The sequence below is a fragment of the Hippichthys cyanospilos genome, chromosome 12 (assembly GCF_059441005.1).
Source record: "Hippichthys cyanospilos isolate Australia breed blue-spotted pipefish chromosome 12, RoL_Hcya_1.0, whole genome shotgun sequence".
Taxonomy (NCBI): Eukaryota; Metazoa; Chordata; class Actinopteri; order Syngnathiformes; family Syngnathidae; genus Hippichthys; species Hippichthys cyanospilos.
Genome location: NC_142380.1, coordinates 6,448,604 through 6,467,638, shown reverse-complemented (window position 1 = coordinate 6,467,638; position 19,035 = coordinate 6,448,604). Strand labels below are relative to the sequence as shown.

Below are 19,035 nucleotides of genomic sequence, written 5' to 3'. Positions count from 1 at the left end.
ACGCAAAGCCCATCTCTTCTATAAGGTAAGTTAAATGTTTTTTATGTTGTGCTTATGAGCTCAAAACGTTGTGGACATTGTTCATGTTATTTCAAAGATAGACCAAAGCTTTTTTTTTTTTCTTAGCAAAATGAGGACATTTCATTTCTGAAAAGAATTGGGGTTCCAATTCCTTTGTCGCACTAATTACATGATCAAAAGTGCGGCTGGACGCTGTAGACCAAATGAATTGTCAATCAACACATGATTTGGCCAAGACATTTAATACTTGCATCCCACGTTACTCTTACATGGGGGGACCCAAAACATTAAAATGAACTAAAATACACTTAAAAATATGTGCACTAGCACTGAAGCGCTGGCTGCTAACTGGCCACTGGCGTTTGTGACATGAGCCATCACATTGAGACGATTAAACACGATCCTTTAGAAGTCCCGGCATTAGCAACGTGATTATTCCAACAGAAAACATGATTTCCCATTTATTCCATTGACGAAACTTGCTTCAGGGAGGCCACAACAGCAGGTACGCATGCGCAATCGATTGAGATGACGGAGCCTTTATGAAAGGTAGTTGGTATAGACAGGAGTATCATGATGACGCTTGATTTTCAGAGGTGGGCAGTTTGAAGGATGAACTAAGACTGACAGACCTGTTTATTTTGTCTGTCAACATTTTGAATTAAATATTAAGAGATATTTTGTGTTATTTTGCGTTTGAAGAAAGATTTGAATGAATAAATCGCTTGCACAGTTGAGCAAAGCATTCTGGGGTGCCTTTTTTTGCAGGCAAAGGTGACAGCGTTCAAGTAACCAATGGGCACATCGAAAAGTGACTTTCACTCTGACCCCCCCCCCCCCCCCCCCCCCCCCCCCCACACACACACACACACACACACACACACACAAAAAGGCATTGTCTAGCAAATTAAGCTCAGTAAAACATTGGTCAAATTTTGTTTTACGTGACCATCACTTTATATGTTTTTCAAGCTGTTAAAATGGACGGACTGCATTGGCTTAAAGCTGTTTGAAGTGCAATGATGCTCCCTAGTGGATGTGGTTACTAAATGGAGTGTATGTATGACCAATTTTAATGTTTTTATGTGGGGTTCTAAACGCATTAGCTATTTAACATAGGTTTGGATTGCCCGTTACGAGCCCAACCGCGGAACGGATTAATCTCGTAACACGGGGGCCCAGTGTGTGTATGTGTGTGTGTGGAAGGGGGTGGGGTGGGGTGGGGCACCAATGACTGACGGAGTAGCAAAAAAATAATATAAAAAATATACACTGCCCACCATTGTTGATTATAGTCTATGCTCAAAAAGTTCAAGTAAATGAAGCAAGGTATAATTCTTGCTCTGAGAGGAAACTAGTTGGGGGGGGGGAAACTTCCATTATTATTCAAATTGGACTGCGGCTCCACAAATGCAAGTAAATAACCCTAAAGTGTGTCCATCAAGTCAACTTGACGGACAAACGTGATGATGTAGTGCGCAAAAATAACCTAGTAAATAAACAGGTGGCAAGTGCTCATCCCAACAACAGAAACGACAGAATCGGGTGCTCGTATTAAACGAGAAAAGCAAACGTAATATCCGGCAGGCGGGCTAGCCGGGCGGCTTTAGTTGTCGTCGTCTTGGTCGTCGTCGTCCTCGCTGACCAGGTAGCCCCGCGCCCCGCTGTGGTGAGGCGAGGGCGGCGGGGAGCTCTTGTTGAAGAAGGGCAGGCGGAAGGTGGGCGAGGGCGAGCGCTCCTCGCGGGCGGGGCTGCTGCTGGGGCTTTGGCGGGGGCTGATGGCCTGCAGCATGCGACCTTTGCCCTCCTTCAGCATGTGCTTCTGTTCACACGCACGGCACAACCCTGATAAACTTGCAGTACGACTTTGAGCGTCAAAGTGCAATTTAGTGCCATCTAGTGGCGAACTAAGACAATGCAAAAAATTGAGGCAACGGCACTGTTTCATAGACCACACTTGGTAAGTTTCCTGGCACTTCACTATGTTCTATAGCACAAAGATGGCGGCTTAACATGTCAGGCAAGACTATACAAAAAATGTACAGTACTTTGATGTGATGGTTTTGCTGAACTAAGACTAAAGGGCCTGAAAACCAACTCAGCAGAACATGGCGTCAACAATGACGTAATCCTTATATATATATATATATATATATATATATATGTGTGGTGACTCCCGACATGTTTTCCTTGCCATCCCATCAATATGAGGCCAAAACATTCTCACCAGAGCGCCCTCAGGCCCGAACATCTGCAGGAAGTTCCCAATGAACTCCCGCGACTTCTCCTCCCACTTCTGGATCAGGTCGATGCTTTTCTCCTCCACCTTGAGGACAAACTCTTTACTCTTCTCCTCCACGTCCCGGACCTTCCTCTTCACTTTGTCCACGCGCTCCTGCAGGTGGTACTTCTTCTCCTGGTCCCAAAAAAGCGCATTGCACGTTGAAGGCGTGGGCTAGTTAAGCGTGAAGGCTAGCAGTACGTTCTTACGTTGATGAAGCTAACGTTGAGTTCCTTGGCCGTGTAGCCCCTCTGCAGGTTGCGCCGGACGTAGACGTCGTAGTCGCGGACGATGCGCGTGATGATGTCGGAGGTGGAGATGCCCTCTGTCCGCTGCGTGGGCGCAAACATGCCTGCGCCCAGCAAAGCCACGGTGGAATCTTCTTCAAGCAAAAAGCCCTCTAAGCTCGCCGTTCCGATTTACCTGCTTCCTTGATGTGTTTATACACGTCGTCGCTGCCCGCGGACGAGTACGGGATGTCGTCGTGGGCGACAAAGTCAATCTAGAAAGATGAACAAAAACTGAGATAGCTGAAAAATCGAGAGTTTGGCTGGTTCCTTCGTCCACTCACGCGATGTTTGGCTAGGAACTCGGGCGTTAGCGTCCAGGGGGCGTCGCGCACCACTTCGTCCACGTAGCGGCAATGTCGGACGGCGTCGTAGCGCTCGTCTTCGTTCATGACCGTGAAGCCCTTGAACTTGTGCGTCAGGTCGTCGCTGCACACTTCAAACGCAAAAGACGCACAAGGAAATCACTGCATGATCATGACCATGCACAGTACTGCTCAACTATTTTAAAATTTCATGTCATTTTGAATTTTTTTTAATTTTTTGCTCTCAGTATGCCATCATTTTGACAAAAAAAGGCTTCGTATTTTTTCTTAATTAAAAAAAACTGAATTTGTTCAGTCTAGCAGGGCAGCTCAGGCATTAGTAACACCAGGAAGACACTAGGGGGCACCAAAACTCAGGTGAAACTTCACCTTCAATATGATTACAGTGTTTACTCGCCACCTTTTTTTCTCCCCAGAAAAACTCACTTTACAACATGCACGGACTCTGAAGCATTCTAACAGTCTGATAATACTCGATCTTGTTCAACCGCAAACGAAGTCACTATCTTAAAACTAAAACGACATCCCGTTATTCTACATCAGTTCATGGCGTTACAAAGGGTGTTTTTGCAACAACTCTTCACAACTCTTCAGTGCGCTTGTGGCTGCGAGTGAGAGGGCGGTGCGGAGACGTACAATTAGGGCTCTTTAAAGAGCCAGTGTGTGAGATTTAGACCGTTTTTTCTTAAAAAGTAATACATTTTAAAAACTTGCGAATGGACGTGTTCTTAATGACCAAAAGTATGTTTTAAATAAAATCATAGGTCTAGTTATCATTAAACTGATGTTACATGGGGGGTGGCACTTCTCCGGAGGCGCCCATGTTTGTTGTAGCTACGGACAATGGTAAAGGCAGCACCTGCAGCACCTCCTGCTGGCCGTAATGAAAAACGGTCCAAATCTCACACACGATACCTTTAAGAAAACATGCACCGAATTGTGGCGAATGGGCCACTTAAAGGGTCGCTTGATGGTGCCATAAAGCGTGCAACGTGCAAACCAATTGGTTGCAAAGCATCATGAAGCTTCATTTGGTCATCACAGGTTGAAATAAAAAGAGACAGAAGAAACATATTACTTGATCATTGGAAAAAAAAAATGTTCTATGATCAGATGAACCTCTTTCAAGTGGAGAAGCTGCCCAAATCTCCACTAACTTGACATAAAACCGATTCTAATTGAAAGCAACGCCTAACTATTATACCTTAAAAATGATGATACGACTGATTTTTATACAGCATGCTATCTGTGAGAGCGGGGACAAATTTTTTGGTATGACCCCAGAGACGTGTGCGAACATGTCAAAATTAGCCAAACTATGTACACAGGGAAGGAAAAAAAAAAGGGAGATTTGAAGTTCTTACTCCTTTCCGCTTGTGCAATAAGATGTCACTCACAAACGCTGATGAAATCAAGAAAATTCAAAAGGAAACGGTTCGACATCCTATTAAAAGCGACGCTAAAACATCAACTTCTCTTCAAAGCGTGCGACGGCGGGGGACGCCGAGTCCAACGCTTACCTCCAACTATTAGGTGCGTATTTGGAAAGAGGCATTTAGCCTGCATGAGAGCCCTGGCGTGTCCCGAGTGGAAGACGTCAAAGATTCCGTCGGCGTACACCCTCACCGGCCTTTCCGCTGCCAAGACACAAAGGTAGCACGGACGGGGAATTTTGTTGATGTGCGGCGATTGGATCGCGGTCGGGACTCACGTCGCGTTCCCCGTTTGGCCTCCTCCATGTTGACCCTCTCGTAGGGTTGCGCGCTGGCCGGCACCAGCTCGTCGGCGAAAGGCGCGGGGTGCTTCAACCCCTGAGGAACCCCGCAATCGGCATGGTCATCTTTAGACTGCTTAGCTATGCTGTGCATAAGCTAATTTAAGCACTATTTGGGATGTTGCTTTAAATACCATAAATAAAATCAAATTTTATTGTGTCATACTGCAGCGGGACAGCGCCAACTACTGGCAAGGAGGGACTTTGTCAATGTTGATTTTTTTTTGCCTGAAGTATAAAAACATAAACTATTTAAAACTATTCTAATATAAATATACAATTAACTGACTTTTAGGGTGCTTGATGAATTAAAAGTAAACGCAATTCAAAGTGGCTCTTGCGTCCTGTTTTTCTGTGTGTGGCCCTCAGACGAAAGTTTGGAAACTCATGCTATACAAAAGTTTTTAGAAAATGTCCTTTTTTTTTGTGCAACATGATTTTATGCTTTAATTCTCATGAGTCGAACTCAAGTCCTCGAGGGCCGGTTGTTGCATATCTGCAACAAGCATGATGCCGGCCCTCGAGGACTGTCGTTTAACATGCATGCTTGAATTCATTGTGCTGCTCCTGCTGTGCGCACCTGAGCCACTAGATGGCAGTATAATGGCTTAAAGGCATATTACGCCAATTTGTCATGTTCTAACAAGACAGCGCAATTAATCTACAGCAATATTACTTTTTTATCTGAGAATTAAGAATATATGCATGTAAATTGGTCGGAAGATTTTTTAATATTGCAAGATCTAGACTAGTTTTGTCTGTTTTGCATTGAGAATTAGCATGCTAGCAGTGTTTTGGTGAAATACAGAATGTGGAGTTCTCTGTGTTTTGGTTTTATTTACAGTAAACATCAACCCTGAGTGGAAATTACCAACATAAAGCAACCACTTGGGGTGTTTTTTTTTTTTTTGAAGAATTGTTCACTAGCTGCATAATTGCAGCTTGTCAGTATGTTTACCACCAAAAGTGCAATTTTTGAATTTTTCATACTGCATTGTGTGTTGAATTCATTTTTTGTGTGTATGTGCTAGTGGGAGTTACTTCACAGGTGCAGTTCAGATAAAGAACATAAAATATTTAACTCTCACGTCATTTGCATACAAGCCCGGTGCTCTTTCACTCCTCAAATTTTGTGAAAACACGTGACATGTGCACACGTTGCCGTGGCAACTCACCACAGTGCATCTGGGGATTTTCCCGATCCTTTCTCCCACCTCGTTGTCCACGCAGGAGACATCCCGTTTCCTCTTTCTGGACTGGAGCGGCACGCTGGTGCTCTGCATCTAAGCAGGGGATCAAGACAAACCGACCATGACATTTGCTCCGCAGCGTGACCAGCGACGAAGGTCACATGTCCTATTGACGCAGCCAAAAGTCAGCTGTGCAATCATATTGACTTCAGCTGACCCCGTTGCGTTAGTGTCAGCTGAGTGAGTCGCTACGCACACCGCTCCACTTTGAGAACATAATTAGCCTTTTCCCAATGACACAGCCCAAATCCCTGTTTCACTTGACTGCTTTAACTCGTTCGCTGCCAACCCAGTCAAACTGACGCAAGTCAAAAAGCAAATCTCACTGGCAATGGATGAGTTAACAATCAAGCCGGTCCAGTAAAAACGGATCTCTGACGTCTTTAGCCGTCAATGGTAGTGAAGGAGTTAAAACACATGGAAAATGTATTTTATAGAAGGGTTTGTTTCCTTCCTCGCTGTTCTTAACCCTTGTGCAGTATTTTGTCCAAATTTCTGAAATTTACATTAAAGTAATTTTACATCAAAAGGAAAGCATTGAAAAAAAAATCAGGGAGCTGAAATTTCACCCAAGATGTCAAATTTCAATAGGGCACAAACATTTTTTTTTCACATTAATGCAGATGAGCTTAAGTGTCTCTATTAGTAAGGTTCATATTTGTGTGGTTGTTTACACAGTTGCTGGGAGCAATCCCCACTAAAGTAAACATTTTATTTTAACACTTACGCAATAATATATCATACTTGTGTCGACTGTTGTTTAAAAATAATCTTTACCAAAAGACAGAATGAAAATTTTAGGGGTGCACCTTGGTCACCGGTATGCAGAGAATCACACACAAAAAAAAATTCAAAACGGACTCACTAAGTAATAGTATTTTTTTTTCACAGAGGATAAAGAATATATGCCTGAGTATTGTGATTGTCTACATTTATGGCAGCACCATTTTTGTTCTCTTAAAAGGTTACATCTTATACAGTACTACAGTATTGTTTTTTTGTTTTTTTTCTATTGTTTGTTAGCTTTAGTGGACATTTTGTGATGCGGTCGGTTTTCAATACACAAAGTGTAATTCTCTGTTTTCTGTTTATTTGCTTGTTTATTTGAAGACTTACCAAGGGGAATCTCTGCGGATTATTTTAATACAGTTTTTTAACCTGCTCGCAATGTTCCAGGTGTTCACATTAAAATTGAAGCAGAGCGGGGGTTCAAACCCAGAACCCCTGAGTGTGAGGCAGAAAAGCTTCCCTTGTTAAAGGCCACTTCCACAAACAATGCAGGAGGCCACCAAAGGACGAGTTTGGGTTATTTTTAAACGGCCAGCAAGCGGGATTCCTCGGGCTTCTTGCTGAGGGAACATTGCAGCTGCGCATGGTTATATAAACGCCTGCGCAATTACAAGTGACGGCGGCAGGCGTGCAAACACTCGCCCATCAGCATTTCATCAAACAAGTTGCTATTATAGGACAAGAGGGACCAGTCCTGTTTCACTGCATGCTTACGGGTCAACACTTTACTTTTTGTAGGGACATTTTTGGTAGGTCATGAAATATTATATTTTAGAAAGCAAGATTCCATATTATAATACTAATTCTCAAGTGGTATGTGAAACAATCACTGTTCTAAACGTTTTTTTTAATCCACTCTGATTAAATTTAAGTTGTTCGGCACAATATAGTGTAAATTGTTCACTTGTAAACACTTATTTAATGTGCAATACATTTTTAATGAAATGATTATTTTACAGATTTTACTATCTTATATTAAAGTGCCACACTGCATCATAGCGTGGTTCACGATGTAATTTTTACCTTTTAACCTGTGCGGTATTTTGTTCAATCGTCCATCAAAGGCATTTCACATCAAGAGAAACGAACAAAGACATTAGGGAACTGAAATTTCACCCGGATGGTAGCAACATGTCAAAGGTCAACATGGCACAACCACTTAATTATCGCACTACCAGGAGTGTGCCAACTTTTGGCTAAAATACAGTGAGAACGATGTGGAAGAAAAGGATAAAAACAAAATCAAAATACTACACCGGTGTCAAGAATTTTTTATTTCTGTACCCTTGTAACGCAATATAATATGGTGTGAAGAACTTTTTAAGGTCATACTCGATATATGACGTTTTAAGAGGCGCAACGGTTAGATGAAAACTAATAGATGATCAAATTAATCCAATAATGTTGACAATTGGTTAATAGATTACAAATCATGCTAAGTTTAAAATGATCTAAATCAACATTTCAGCCCCGAAACAGTCATCATTCTCGATTACTCTTAATCGATAAGCCATCATGGAAATTCTAGCTAACTGGAGCTGTACTCGTATTCCTAATAAGTGGAATGCACTTTTATTCCATCTGAGATCTTGGTGATCCGCAGACAGCAATACTTGAAACCAGTGACACTGGTTTAGCAGCTTCAAGTCTGCCCGTTTCCCATTAGAGCAACAAATCCAGTCAACGTGCAAATCACTTCATGCGCGCTAGTTTGGTTCTGGTGCCGTTTTTGTACTTACTGTCGACTTTTGTCCGTTGTGCTACTTGTTGGTTTCTCGGTGCCCCCTCCCTTCGCAAAAGGCTAAGCTAGCTGGCTAACTGCACGGAAGCTCGCTAACTACCCGTCGCCTATCAGCTCGATGCTAGCTGTCAACTCGGCGGTGTCCGTGGTCAGGATCCAAATCGGGAAAAAAAATCCCCCGACGGCAGGGGACTACGCCCTGGTGCTCACTGTGCTAGCCGCGGAACAGTGCACCGAGCAGTGACAGATTGTACTACAACGCTGACAGGTCAACAATTTGGGAACTACAAAAGTGGAACAGCCTGTCAGCGAAAGGGATTTTCGGAAGCTATCCATATCCGGCTTTGTGCTTGAGCGGTGCTGCCATCTAGCGGATAGACGCTTAAATTTACTGTTTAACGCCTCAATTTTTCGTTTTAGGATCTAAATAAGTCGTTTTATTTTTACGAATATATTTCATTTAATGTAGCGGTTATTTAATGAGATGCTATTCCAAATTTTTCAAACTAATAAATACATTTTATTTGCCACATTTTCAGAGAAAAGGAGAGCTACTCTAACGCAGCACGTAAAAAAATAACAATTCTAAAGAATGACAATTTTTGATGAACATTTCTTACAATTATTAAGTGACTTACTGGCCTAATTAAACGAATCCTTGGTACTGAGTAAGAAAAAAACAGATTTGAGAGCTACTGTGTGGTACACAATGTGTAGTTTTACTTGAAGATCAAAAACACATACAAAGAATAAATTAACAGTGTGTGTTTGTATATTATTATATATGAAACATTTGTTCTGAGTGAGGCGCCACATATCTAACTAAAGCTAGTGTGCATGCTGTCGGTACTCAAACCCTTCCATTTTTTTGTCATCTGCACAGACGTTTACGGAATCATGTTGCCCATTTAGCACCTGGTGCAACACCTTGAGACTTGCCGTCTCCTTCTTGTGCTCCTTGATTGCTGCTTTAAAACTGGAAATTACAAAGGAACAGTCAAGAAAAATAGTCCTGATAATGATGCCCAAAGGATCCCCTTTCGTTCAAACATAGGGTTACTGAAAAAAAAAGCAAAACGTTTAAATAAGGTATATAAGGTAAAAAAACAAACAAACAAAAAACAAACAAACAAACAAAAAAAAAATATATATATAAGAAAAGTTTGTTGATATTTTTATAAGGTGTTACTTATATTTTTAGATTAAAATAAACGTTTTCTGTCCTTCTTATTTATTTGTTTTTAGACTGAATAACTGTTTAATAAAATGCCTTTGCACGTTACACTTTTTTCTTGGTGCCGCATTACTTTGTAGGACACCGCTGCCCCTTTGCATTATAATATGCGCCTGTAGATGGCGCTAATTACAGGTTTGTTTAATTCCAAGCGTCGACGAAGACAAGGAGCCGTGGCCGGGTGGCGTCGGCGTCTTCCACTCCAGCTTCCAGCATCATCACCGCTCATCACTTCTCGTCTCTTCTCGCCTCATCCGAATCAGACTGCTTTGTCACTGAAGTGTTTTACTTGGACTTCAGGTGTTTTTACCCCTTCGAATATTTTCTCTCTTACATGTTTTGTCGTCTTCAAAAATGGGTGCGGTTGTTTTTTCCGCTGCTTCTCGCTGGCCCTTTCGGATTAGCATGCTAACTTGGACAGCTAGCTGCTTTTACCAGGCTTTCAGGAAGGCATTTAATAAGATTGAACCATGTTTGTCAGGTTTCTTATTCGATAAGTAACGCTTATGTGAATTGCTCGAGTGTGTATCTAATACATTTTCATGTTATAATAATAGCTCTTGCTATTTACAGTTGTCAGGACAGCGGATGGAGCATCTTGGATAGGTTACAACACTGACGTCATAGTTGGCTAAGAGTAGCCTTTGGACATGATCATCAACTATTTATGTGTTTGAATGCAATGGGAATGACACTGTTCTTAGTGTGTTTATCCATCCAGGTTATTTCAAAAGGGTTTCAGCTTAGTTAAAAAAAAAAAACAAAAAAAAAACGCCCTACTTCAGTCACGACTGAGCACATATAAAGAGAACATTGTTATAAGCACTTGTATTCATGTTAGCAGTGTGACAAGCCCGGAGCCACTTCTTCCTTTTTTGCAATGCTTATGTCATCCGAGACATCACATAAGCACTGCTTTTGTTCATATGTTTGCACTGGGCAGAGCCTGTAAGTATGGGGTTCAACCTTAACGAAGATACGGAGCTACTTCATGGCAGTGTTGTGCTTTTCGAAGTTCACTATCGCGACAAATTCCATAAAAAAATATGATGGCTTTATCCTGTTTTTTCTTTTGCCCAAAAAAGTGTTGTTGTGTGGATTATTAATTTGTCCCAATGTTTGGTTAAATAAAAAACCCCCAAAGTTGAGTCCAACCGTGTCAAGTGAGGGCGATAGTTGGGATTTTTACAAAAGAAAAATGCTAAAGTGCAGAAGAAAAAAATGACAACATACAAGTACATTTAAATGCTTAAATGATACAATGTAAATGTGTCATGTTCATTAATATTTCATGTTTTTATACTTCTCCTTGTCATGTTCATGACTCTAATAGAAGTATAAAGGATAGGTCACAAAGGGAAAGTCAAGAAAAAAATACATCTTTCTATGCAGGCCCACGAAACTTAACATAGAATTAATTGTGATGAATATTAAATTTGTGGCATATAAATAAATCGATGGTGCCGTTTTCCTGCAGTATGTCTGACAAGAGTGAGCTGAAGGCCGAGCTGGAGAGGAAGAAACAGCGCATCGCCCAGATCCGAGAGGAGAAAAAGAGAAAAGAAGAGGAGAAGAAGAAGAAGGATGTTAGTTGCACTGACGACCACAGCGCAGATGGCGATGTGGGAAGCGCACTTTGACTTTGTCCTTGTCGTCCGCAGGGAGACTCCAAGCGTGCCGTGGATGCGGGTGCCGACGACTCTGACCTGGAGAAAAAGAGGAAAGAGGCTGAGGCTCTGCTGCAGAGTGTTGGCATCACCCCTGACATGCAACACGGTACATATGCAAGCAAATATGCGCCAGCATGCTTGTCTTTTTTTCACTACAGTGGTACTCTGACTTATTAAAGTCAAACGATTTTGAAAAATAATGATTTTCCCCCGTTGATATTAAAATTTAAATGCGTGATTTCTTTTTTTCCCCCTGTCATATTTGTGTTTTGTTTTGGTTGTATCTTTAAGGCTGGAGTCAAAATAAAAGCAACTGAATCATGAATTAATAAAGTCAGTTTATCTTCCCCAGAATAGTAAGTAATAACCAATTAGGGCTCACCTTTTTTCTGACTTTGGTCATGTGACGTTGGCAAGCTGAGCTGTGATTGGTCATTGCTTGATTACTGAGCACTTGTGATGTCATGTTCAGTTAAGACATGGTGGCAAAATGGCCACCCTCTCGAATGGATAGAAACAGGTGGATTTTGCTGCCTAATTCATATTTCACAATCACATTATTAGTCCAAATCCCATTTTAAGACCAGTCATGCTGTCTAGAACGTATTACTGCTGAGAATATTTTTAATTCGACTTACCCTTTTTAGTCAAAGTACCATTGTACATATAATAACAGTAAACAGGATCGCTTCTCATGGAGGGACTGCTTGATATGCTGAAGCTTTACCAAACTCTTAACTTTTCAGTTTGGCTCAGTTGTTTTCACCCCTTTCACCTCACACATTATCTGACCATTTTGTGCATGACACCTAAGCCTGCCTATCATTTATGTTCATTCTCTCTTCTCTCCCCTATCTGTGCGTGTGTCTTTGTTGCTGCATGCTTCACTTCCACTTGCCACTACAACTCTATGCCCCCAACCCCCCCCCCCTCAAACAGCCACAGCTCAGCCCCTCCGGGTAGTAACAGAGGATACCTGTCTATTTCACTACCTAGTCCCCGCCCCCATGTCTCCCTCCAACAAATCAGTGGCCAGCGACGCAGGAAGCCAGGACTCTGGGGATTGCAATGCAGGACCAAGGTTTGTGCTCGTGTGTGTGCATATGCACGTGAGTGTATTTGTGACAAAAAGCGAAATAACCTGATATTTCACTAGGTTTATCTAATGTGCAAGAGTAAAAGTCAAATATTTTTTTTTACATTAAAAAATATGTTGTATGGTCATGTATGAATTGACACACACATTTAGCTTATTTTATAGCATATGAAGAATGCTGATCTGTGTCCTCTTTGCCTTTTCACCAGCACGCTGTTGTTAAGTCGATTAACACGCACTTCTTTTCTCCCTTTCTTCCTCACCTTCTTTCGACTGTCTCGATCACATCTCACCCTCGACTCGCCTTCTTGTGCGCTTGCTGTCCACGTGTCCTCTTTCTCCCGTCTGTCTGTCTCTTGCTAACTGCGTCTGGCGGTTTGGCCCCTTAAGGACATTGCATTGGGATCCCGACCCCTCTACTCTGCAACTCCACTCCGACTCTGAGCTGATGGGGTACTGCTCCTCCTCTCACCTCCTCTAGCTACCAACTTGACTTATCTTCTCTAGTCAAAACTCAAAAAGTGTCCAAATACGTTTGAGTGTTAGTAATATGTCTGTTAGGCCTCATCGTCATTTCTCCCATCATCTCAAGTTCTCTCTTTTGTTGCCGTCTGGCTTGTATGTTTATGTCCGCTGTGATGCCTCCATGCAGGCGTGGGGCTGTGAGGCTCACCATGTCTAAAGTCACCCAAGTGGACATTGTCCCCAAAGAAATGGTGTCCTACTCAAAAGAAACCCAGACCCCCACTGAAGCTCACGCAGATCAAAAAGCAGGTAACCAAGCCTTTTTTCTTTTTTTTTTTTTTTTTTAATTACACAGTAGCTATCCTACCATCTATGGGGGGGATAGGAGAGGGTAGACCCCAAGCCCCTTAGAAGGGGTTCATAAATGTGTACGAAAATCGTAACAACAGGGAAGGTATTGAAAAAAGTGTGTTTTTTTTTTCTTATGCTTGAGTGCACAGTATTTAAATTGTTTTGTGTGTTCCACAGAGGAGGATGAGGATGATGAGATAAGTGTGCCACCACCAGCAGAGGACACTCAGCAGGACATTGAAGACCAGGGTGGCCAACATGAGGAAGGTAACATTCGGAGCAATCAAATCACGTCATGAAAGGTGCTCACTAAAGCTGTGTGATGTCTGGATCAATACACCTCATAAACGATGACGTAAAAAGTATGAAAACGTAACATCAGCTGTTATCCTGTGCGTGTGCGTAGAGACCCCCAAAGAGCTGACAGAAGAAGAGAAGCTGCAAGTGCTGCATTCTGAGGACTTCCTGGCCTTTTTTGAACGAGGCAGCAGGATTGTGGAGCGGGCTCTGTCTGAGCAGGTGGACATCTGCTTTGACTACAGTGGGCGAGATCTGGAAGACAAGGAGGGGTGAGGCCCTTTCAAGGGGAGAGGGAACAAAATCCAAATGCAGACATCCTGAATGGAATGTGTCTTGTCCTGCCCAGAGACCTGCAGGCTGGCGCCAAGCTGGTTCTGAACAGACAGTTTGCAGATGAACGCTGGAGCAAGAACAGAGTGGTCACCTGTCTGGACTGGTCTCCTCAGGTGGGTTTACACATGCTATACAGGATGCTCCACTTTGAATCAGAATAGAGTGAATTTCCCTTCTTTGCTGGACTTATGTTCTGTAATTCAAAGAGAACTTCTGAACAAAATGATTTCAACACTTTTTGAACATGTTTACTCAAGATCAAATCTGGTTCTGTGACCATACTTCCCTAATGGGGTTGTTGCCTTCCACCAGTACCCGGAACTGCTTGTGGCCTCCTACAACAACAATGAGGACTCTCCTCATGAACCCGATGGAGTAGCACTGGTCTGGAACCTGAAATACAAGAAGAACACCCCTGAGTACATTTTCCACTGTCAGGTAAGGACTTAATATTCTGCTAACGGCAACCATTCAATAAGACCAAGCATAACTACCAGACAGCACATTGAATAAAGCTGTATTTTGGGCTGGAGAAAGGATATTTAAAAAAAGTGGAAAGTATTTATTTATTTTTTTTTTAATCAACGAAATTTTAAAAAATACTACTTTATTCTCTGTAGATTTTCATTCCTACTTTTTGGAGACCGATACAAGTACTCAACTCTTGCATAATCACAGATACCGCCAGTTATTCTGATACACAAAATTTTCCCAACCAAAAAATTTATGACAAATCATTTTAAGTAAAGATCAGTATATTACAATATGCAGTAGTGTGTTTCTTAAAAGTGCATGCAATTCATGGTAATTTTAAATTCATTTATATGTTCATTTCTGCTTTGTAATCGCAAAAATGCTCCAAGAGAGCGCCACCATCATGCGTATCGATACCTTGAAATAAGGCCAAATATTGACCAATACCGATGCTTGATATCAGTAATCACACATCCTTTTTATTTTCTTTATATAACATGGTGTTTTCCTGGATAGATGCCTTTATTATCTCAAAAAGAAGAATACCGTTTTGGCTATGCCACAAACATATAAGCCTATTTTTTGGGGGGGATGTTATGGTGTATTTTTGACTACTGTATGCTTTTTAGTTATCGGTAACCTGTACAGCACTTTTTCGACTTTTGTTGTCCTTAATGTGCTATGTACAATACATAATGTATTCAATACTGTGCTATGCTATTTTATTGGCTAGTCCTATGAAGGGTTGCAAAATTTCGAATAATCTCAGCATAGTACTTTTTTGTGGAGTCCATTTTGAGTAGAGCTGAGTAAACGATATTAAATAAAGGCTGGTCGTTTTGTGCGCTTTTCTTCAGTCGGAAGTGATGTCAGCCAGCTTTGCCAGGTTTCACCCCAACCTAGTTGTTGGCGGCACCTATTCGGGCCAGATTGTTTTATGGGACAACCGCAGCAACAAGCGAACCCCCGTCCAGAGAACCCCGCTGTCTGCTGCAGCGCACACGGTAACGCTCTGCCTGGCGCGCCGCCGAGCAGCGCAGGCACACGCTGGCCGTACTTGGTTCTTGATGAATGGCTGTGTGACAGCATCCGGTTTACTGCGTGAACGTGGTGGGGACCCAGAACGCCAACAACTTGATCAGCATCTCCACAGACGGCAAAATGTGCTCGTGGAGCCTGGACATGCTGTCCCAGCCGCAGGTACGAACCTGGCGCCTCCTTGTGGAGACCCACGGAGAACTCTGGCTGAGAGAGTCTTTTGGCGTTGTCCAATGGACAGGAGAGTCTGGAGCTGGTGTTCAAGCAGAGTAAGGCTGTGGCTGTCACTTCCATGGCCTTCCCGCTGGGCGATGTCAATAACTTTGTAGTGGGCAGTGAGGACGGCTCCGTCTATACCGCCTGTCGTCATGGCAAGTGAGTTCTCATCATGCGCGCTTAGTTCAGCTCGATTTAACACTAGGCTATGCACCGCTTCCACTATATTTCGTTTTTTTTTGTTTTTTTTTAAAGTCCAATCAGATCTGTGTTGCCAATCTAATCTGCATGGGTCCTTCAGAGTCATTCATGCTGATTGATGTCATTTAAACCAATCGGATTTTAAAATAGTTCTCACACGGTCTCAATGACATCAGCATTTTTTAAGTCCTCCCAATGGTTGGTCAGAGCAAGACTCTTTTTTTCAACAAGCTAATGTCAAGAAACTTGCCGAATTCCTGAATTCCACTTCTGATTCCAATATTGTATATAACTTTTCATAACAATTTTGGTCATTTTATTTGTGATTCTGAAAAGCTCTAAATTACACGTGGCACAGCGGCATGATGTCCTTTTGTATATTTTTTGTGTTCTATTGTGTGACTCCAAACTAGCTTTGTTTTTTGTTTGTTCTTTTAATTTATTGTTCTTATCAAAGAGAATAATGTTCTCTACCTTGTGCAAATTGTAGATTTAGGGGCACACACTGTAAATTGACTTGCAAAGTAAAAAAAAAAAAAAAATCCAACTCCTTCACAAAATTTGCAAAAACGTTTAAATCTACTTTTCATTATGTGAAGCATGTTATGTATGAATTGCATTATATACGGTAAATAAGGCTGCCTTGTCTAGCCTGTATTACTAATAAACGCAGGAGCTGAGGATTGGAGCAATAAATAATAAAAATATTTAGGATAAGTGATTTTTTTTTTTAAAAAAGCAAATTTACTGGCTGCATTGGCCAAAGTAGATGACAATTGTCAATGCACTGTTTCAGATTTCCTTGGGGAGTCTTGAGTCCTCGATTGATTTTTATAACTGTGACATGTTAATGATAGATATAGTCCAATTGCATCCACTGCCACAGCTTGGTAGACCTGTCACTAGCACGTGACCCATCCGCTTGTGTTACATCTACCTTGCAGCAAGGCGGGCATCACCGAGGTGTTCGAGGGCCACCACGGTCCAGTAACCGGCTTGAGCTGTCACACCGCAGCAGGACCCGTGGACTTCTCTCATCTCTTCATCTCCTCTTCTTTCGATTGGACCGCCAAACTCTGGAGCACCAAGGTGACGCGTTTACACTCACGAGTACAATGCCAGTCAAAAGTTTGGAAACACCCTTGAATTGCCTTTGCCAACTTTCTCTGCAGAGTACTCGCCCACTGTACTCCTTTGAGGATAGTTGTGACTATGTGTACGATGCCATGTGGTCTCCAACGCACCCGGCGCTCTTTGCCTGCGTGGATCTCGCCGGACGTCTGGACTTGTGGAACCTTAACAATGACACAGAGGTACCCCCAAACAGAAGTGTGCAAAGTGGAGCAAATCCGAATAATGTTCTATCTTAATTGGCGGTCTCAAAGTGGCACCATTTGTGGTTCATCAGGTTCCCACTGCCAGCGTTTATGTGGAAGGCGCTCCAGCTCTGAATCGTGTGCGGTGGGCTCACTCCGGAAAAGAGATCGCTACCGGAGACTCCGAGGGACAAGTACAAGTGTACGATGTGGGCGAGGTGAGAAAATGAGCATGTTCCAAATGTGCTGCGCGCTTCCAAAGATTGCAAAAGTTGAGGTTAAAAAAAATGAGCTACTGAGAGTCTCGCTTTGTTGTTGTCATTTTGAAGGGCAGTTATTAAAAATTGGCATTATCTTCATTAGCTGGACACACATACAAACAAAGGAGAGCAGCAGTAATATTGTTTGTTTTAACCAGAAGATGAAGCGTATATCTCTGTGTGTATTTTCTACATGGGTTGCTACACCCTTGGTGTTCAAATATCCATAACATTATGGGTTATAACATTGCAATGTCGATGCTGTTTGCATTAGTTTGTCTATGGAGTTTTGCATTATATGTTAGCAATAAGCTCATGGACTTTTCTAAGGCAAAGTTACGTGATGTTTTATGCTAACGAACAACTTCACGTCATTATTTCAGCTTTTTGCTCCCTAGTCAAAGAATAATTCATATAGTTACTAGTGTTCACCATTGGCATAGTCAGATTTTTTGTTAAGGCTTCCATCCCTTTTCAGCAAATCTGCGTGCCCAAGGCAGACGAATGGACGCGTTTCGTCAGGACTCTGGCCGACATCAACGAGAACAGAGACGAAGCCGAGGAGCTTGCCAACGTTTGATGACGCAAACATATTGAGATCACACTACCGGAGCTTTTATATCCTGCTTCCTCTTCCCAATACCTAGATCCCAACTCAGCCTGGAGATTTGTGCAGTGTTAGAATTTCATAGACCACTTTTGATGTTTGTAGATAGTATTATATTTGAAGTGCATCTGAGGGCAAAAATGTCAAAAGACAAGCATGGAAAACTCTAAAATGAAATACTGTCATGCAAATTTGACTGTCAAATCGGACCCTTTAACATTCCAAGGATTCACTACTGCTCTCAAGGCCTCAGTCAATATGCAAACCTTTATACTTGCACATTTGTACTCACTTTTATTTGGTTGTCCAAAACATGTTTTATTTTATGTTTTTTTTTTTTTTTTTTTTTTTAACCACACACTTCTGCATGAGGGTGGAAATCTGTGAGGATGCACCCTGTAAGAACCTTTCTTGTGTCCCGATCAGCACCAATTGGACACACTCTGCAGGAGAATTTTAAACACTTCAATATATTTAATATTTATTCCGGTGCTTGCACTTATTTTAAAATATGCGCATTCTTTTAAATGCTGCTTTGTACTAAAAGCCTGCGTAGCACACATAAATGAGCACTTCAAGCTTTTTGACCTGTAAAACCTCTCAGGCCTCAACTTTGAACAGCTATTATTTTCTGTGTGTCATTCTTTGTTCAAGAACAGTATTCTCATTTTTATAATCAAAATTAATGTTGAAGATGAAGGTTGTGATCCTGTGGCAATTTTTATAGTTACTTTGCCGTTCGACTTTTCCGTCTGTCTATGGAATAGTCAAACTTGTCCTGGTCAAAGCTATGTCATTGTTCATTGTCATGGACAACAGTTTGAGACCTTGTCGACAAATAAAAAAAACAAAATGGAAAAATACGTGACTGTGTTATTAAAAATAGCAAAATAGGCTAGCGTATGAGAACATTAACTCAGAAAAGGATCAGACCGAGACTGGTAAAGAAAAAAAAAATGGTTTCCGCGCAGAATCACGTCCACTTGCTAGATCCAGCAAAATAGA

General features: G+C 41.9%; 2 protein-coding genes across 5 annotated transcripts; one reads left to right on the top strand and one right to left on the bottom strand.

Moving 5' to 3' along the window:
- Positions 1-891: 891 nt before the first annotated feature.
- pcyt1aa (phosphate cytidylyltransferase 1A, choline a) lies at positions 892-8,775 on the bottom strand. Its single transcript, XM_088430364.1, has 9 exons — positions 8,468-8,775; positions 5,865-5,972; positions 4,627-4,726; positions 4,436-4,552; positions 2,874-3,025; positions 2,726-2,804; positions 2,512-2,654; positions 2,249-2,437; positions 892-1,843 (listed from the first exon to the last, which is right to left on the bottom strand). The coding sequence occupies exons 2-9, from the start codon at positions 5,970-5,972 to the stop codon at positions 1,628-1,630; spliced, it is 1,104 nt and encodes a 367-aa protein (XP_088286490.1). The 5' UTR covers positions 8,468-8,775; the 3' UTR covers positions 892-1,627.
- Positions 8,776-9,867: 1,092 nt separating this feature from the next.
- Positions 9,868-18,891, top strand: LOC148414601 (dynein, cytoplasmic 1, intermediate chain 2a-like). 4 transcript variants are annotated; one of them, XM_088430359.1, is made up of 17 exons: positions 9,868-10,003; positions 11,181-11,289; positions 11,365-11,479; positions 12,370-12,454; positions 12,860-12,922; positions 13,122-13,243; positions 13,463-13,552; positions 13,692-13,854; positions 13,932-14,031; positions 14,231-14,356; positions 15,250-15,396; positions 15,479-15,592; positions 15,672-15,805; positions 16,792-16,936; positions 17,020-17,160; positions 17,256-17,381; positions 17,902-18,891. In XM_088430359.1, exons 2-17 carry the CDS (start codon positions 11,182-11,184, stop codon positions 18,001-18,003), a joined length of 1,881 nt encoding a protein of 626 aa, XP_088286485.1. In that variant the 5' UTR covers positions 9,868-10,003; position 11,181; the 3' UTR covers positions 18,004-18,891. The 4 variants fall into 4 exon arrangements, with proteins under 4 accessions (XP_088286485.1, XP_088286484.1, XP_088286489.1 ...); XM_088430358.1 differs by having other exon boundaries at positions 12,313-12,454; XM_088430363.1 differs by lacking the exon at positions 12,860-12,922.
- Positions 18,892-19,035: the final 144 nt, after the last annotated feature.

Coding starts and splice junctions, on each gene's coding strand:
- pcyt1aa (XM_088430364.1), bottom strand. CDS start 5,972: ATGCAGAGCACCAGCGTGCCGCTCCAGTCCAGAAAGAGGAAACGGGAT. Junction 4,553..4,626: donor GGCCAAACGGGGAACGCGAC/GTGAGTCCCGAC, acceptor GTGTCTTGGCAG/CGGAAAGGCCGGTGAGGGTG. Junction 2,655..2,725: donor TAAACACATCAAGGAAGCAG/GTAAATCGGAAC, acceptor TGCTGGGCGCAG/GCATGTTTGCGCCCACGCAG.
- LOC148414601 (XM_088430358.1), top strand. CDS start 11,182: ATGTCTGACAAGAGTGAGCTGAAGGCCGAGCTGGAGAGGAAGAAACAG. Junction 15,806..16,791: donor ACCGCCTGTCGTCATGGCAA/GTGAGTTCTCAT, acceptor TCTACCTTGCAG/CAAGGCGGGCATCACCGAGG. Junction 17,161..17,255: donor ACCTTAACAATGACACAGAG/GTACCCCCAAAC, acceptor GTGGTTCATCAG/GTTCCCACTGCCAGCGTTTA.